Source organism: Trichosurus vulpecula, chromosome 1 (assembly GCF_011100635.1).
Source record: "Trichosurus vulpecula isolate mTriVul1 chromosome 1, mTriVul1.pri, whole genome shotgun sequence".
Lineage (NCBI taxonomy): Eukaryota > Metazoa > Chordata > Mammalia > Diprotodontia > Phalangeridae > Trichosurus > Trichosurus vulpecula.
This window is the reverse complement of record NC_050573.1, coordinates 350204304-350208029: the sequence shown is the minus strand read 5'-3', so window position 1 is coordinate 350208029 and position 3726 is coordinate 350204304. Positions and strand designations below refer to the sequence as shown.

At 41.8% G+C, this 3726-nt stretch overlaps 1 protein-coding gene across 1 annotated transcript; it reads right to left on the bottom strand.

Moving 5' to 3' along the window:
- Positions 1-2968: 2968 nt before the first annotated feature.
- LOC118833678 (Sjoegren syndrome nuclear autoantigen 1 homolog) lies at positions 2969-3475 on the bottom strand. The gene has a single exon (XM_036741054.1). It carries the CDS (start codon positions 3435-3437, stop codon positions 3078-3080), a length of 360 nt encoding a protein of 119 aa, XP_036596949.1. The 5' UTR covers positions 3438-3475; the 3' UTR covers positions 2969-3077.
- Between the last annotated feature and the right edge of the window lie 251 nt (positions 3476-3726).

The following is a 3726-nucleotide window of genomic DNA, read 5'->3' as shown; positions in this document are numbered from 1 at the left end:
AACATATTTCTTTGGGGCTTTGCATGTAGTTGCTTTGATCTCATTGTTTTCTTCTGAGTTTCTGTTTTGATCTTCCTCTCACCACAGTAACTTTCTAGGGTGAGGTTGTGTGTGTGTGTGTGTGTGTGTGTGTGTGTGTGTGTTTGCTCTTTTTTCCCCAGTATTTTTGCTATGGTTCAGTTTGTGCTGGCACTGGACTATACTCCATTCTCATCCCAGTAAGCAGGCACACTGGAAGGAGAGGGTAGATATAGAGTAGGACATTGGGGTGGTTAGTTTGAGGGGGATTGGAATAAAAGCATAGGTAATAGGAGAATGAAGTTTGTACAAAATGAAAGCCAGGTGTCCAGAATCATTGGGATGGGGAGATTTTAATGGAGGAGGATTATCTTTGACTAGAAAGAAATCTGGCAGCTAGGTGGCAGAGCTGGACCTGGAGTCAGAAACGCTCATCTTCCTGAATTCAAAGCTGGCATCAGACACTTACTAGCTGTGTGACCCTGGGCAAGTCTCTTAACTCTCTTTGCCTCAGTTTCTTCCTCTGTAAAATGAGCTGGAGAAGGAAACAGCAAACCACTCCAATAGTTTTGCCAACAAAATCCCAAATGGGTTCATAAAGAATCAGACACAACTAAACAACAACAGAAAGAAATTCATGGAAGGAGACAGGTGATTAGGCTGTTTAGGGCTCTCCCTTGATGTCAAAATTTGTGGCAGATGAAGATACTGAATTTTGTAAAGTTGGTAGGCCTACCTCACAATAGGTAGGAGCAGTGAAAGGGAAAGCCAAACAAAGACAAAAATATTTATTGCCCTTAAAGAATGTATATTCCAAACAGGAGAGACAATGGATAAATAGGTATACACCAGAAATATACACTGTAGTCAGAAGGTAATCTCAGCAGGAAAAGTATTAGCAGCTGAGGGAATAGGAGAGGCCTCCTGAAGAAGGTAGGACATTAACTGAATTTTTTTTTCCTTTTAAATTAATTAATTTATTTTTGGTTTACAACACTCAGTTCCACAAGCCTCCATTTTATGAGAGAGTTCACCCCATTCACATTCACAGTTGTGATTACTATTTGTGTCTTTCTCTCCATCCTATCCCTCCACTCATTTATGTTTTTCTTTCTCCTTTCTCCCTTTCCCTCCTCACTAGAGTTTTGATTTTGACTGCCTCCTCCCTCAATCTGCCTACTTTCTATCCCCACCTCCCTTTTCTTTCCCCTTTCCCCTCCAACTGCCTATAGAGCAAGTTAGATTTCTATACCTGAGTATGTTATTCCCTCCTTGAGCCAAATCAGATGAGAATAAAGTTCAAACAATGCTCATTACCCTCCCATCTTTCCCTTTATTGCAATGTCTTTGTGCCTCTTTATATGATTTATTTTACCCATTTCTGCCTCCTCCTTTTTGTTTCTCCCATTACTATCTTTTTTCAGCACTTAATTAGGTTTTTTTTATCAACACATCAACATCAACTTAAACCCACCCCTCTCTCTCTCTCTCTCTCTCTCTCTATATATATATATATATATATATATATATATATATATATATATATATATTTCCCTTCTATATGATGTAATAAAGATACAATTCTCAAGAGTTGTGTCGTTGTGTCATCTTCACGTGTAGGGATGTAAACAAGTTGTCTTTATTGAATAACATGATTCCCCCCCCCCCCCAGTTTCTATTTACCTTTTTGTGCCGCTCTTGAGTCTTGTATTTGAAGATCAAATATTCTGTTGGGCTCTGGTCTTTTCATCAGGAAAGTCTGGAAGTCCCCTATTTCATTGAATGTCCATCTCCTCCCCTGAAAGATTATGCTCAGTTTTGCTGGGTAGTTGATCCTTGGTTGTGATCTACGCTCCTTTGCCTTACAGAATATCATATTCCAAGCCCTGTGAACTTTTATGTAGAAGCTGTAAAGTCCTGAATAATCCTGACTGTGGTTCCATGATATTTGAATTATTTCTTTCTGGCTGCTTGCAGTATTTTCTCCTTAATCTGATAATTCTGGAATTTGGCTACAATATTCCTTGGTGTTTTCGATTTGGGATCTTTTTCAGGAGGTGATCTTGGATTCTTTTGATGACTATTTTACCCTATGGTTCTAGGACCTCAGGGCAATTTTCCTTGATGATTCCTTGAAAGATGCTGTCCAGGCTCTTTCATCATGGTTCTCAGGTTGACCAATAATTCTTAAATTTTGTCTCCTGGATCTATTTTTCAGGTCAGTTATTTTTCCTTTTCTTTTGGAGGGGGAAAGGCAGCGCGATTGGAGTTAAGTGACTTGCCCAAGGTCACACAGCTAGTAATTGTGTCAAGTGTATGAGGCTGGATTTGAACTCAGATCCTCCTGACTCCAGGGCCAGTGCTCTACTCACTGTGACACCTAGCTGCCCAATCAGTTGTTTTTCCAATGAGAAGTTTTACATTTTCTTCTATTTTTTAATTCTTTTAATTTTGTTGGACTGATTCTTGATGTCTCATAGAATCATTAGCTTCTGCTTGCCCAATTCTAATTTTTGGTTTTTTTTTTGAAAATCATAAGGAAATCTTTATTCACACATAAAACTGCAAAATATTGACTACACATTAAGGCTCATGTCCCTACTTAGGGTTTTTGGCCATTCATCCCCACCATTACTGGCTTTGCCTGGTCACCTGCTTTGATGGAAGCATTGGCCTGGGAATAAATATCCTGAAGGCTGACCCAGGACAGCAGTGACAACTCTCAGGCAAAACTGCCTCTGGTCCTCTCCATGTTTCCCTGTCCCCGTTTCCTTTGAAATGTGCAGAGCATTACTCACCCCTACCCCAAGTGGCTGGGCTGTTGTTATTACCCCTTTTCTTTAGGACATGTTAGATGAAACACCCAGAGAACAATGAATACCCATAAAGTACTGGGGAGCTAAGTTCTTCTCACATGCCTGAAACAGCAAGAGAAGGGAAATGCTGCAGCTATGAAAAACAAAGATACTTTATTAACAGATTCCCTCTCAAGGAAGTCACCTGCAGGCCTACAAAGGGGAGTATTAGGCAAGCCCCAGGCTCTAGCCCATGGTCCCAGTTCAGCTGTCCTTGCCCATAGCACTCTTCTGGTCCTGGGCTGCAGCCTTGCTTAGATTCCCTGCTTCTCGCTTCAGGACATTGAGCAGTGTCTGAGAACTTTCCAGAATCTTGAGGTAAGCGGCCTCTGTCTCTGCAATGGTGCGGTCAAACTCGTTTTGGGAGGCGATCTTCCGCGCCAAGTTCTCGTTGACCTGGGCCAGTTTCTCCGTCAGCTGCCGCACTTCGCCTTGGAGCCTCTGCTTCTCATCCTCCTCCTGCTGGATCTGCCGGCACAGCTCCTCCCGCTTCTGGCACAGTTCCTCGATGCACTTGACCAGCTCGTTGTTGTAGTTCTGAAGCGCCGCTCCCTGCTGGCTCATCCTCCCTGGGCTCCCACCGCCGGCCGCCTCCTACTCCCTCCAACCACGGCTACCGCATCCCCAATTCTAATTTTTAATGAGTTATTTTCTTCAGTTAGCTTTTGTACCTCCTTTTCCATTTGGCTAATTCTACTTTTCAAGTTGTGTTCTTCAATGTACTTTTTTCCATTTTGTCAATTGTATTTTAAAATTTTTCTTCTGTCTCTCTTATTTGACTTTTAAAATCCTTCTTGAGCTCTTCTAAGAAGGCTTTTTGGGCTTGAGACTGGTTCATATTCCCCTTTGAGGT

What these genes read in the sequence shown, in the direction of transcription:
- LOC118833678 (XM_036741054.1), bottom strand. Translation starts at nt 3,437, where the DNA reads ATGAGCCAGCAGGGAGCGGCGCTTCAGAACTACAACAACGAGCTGGTC.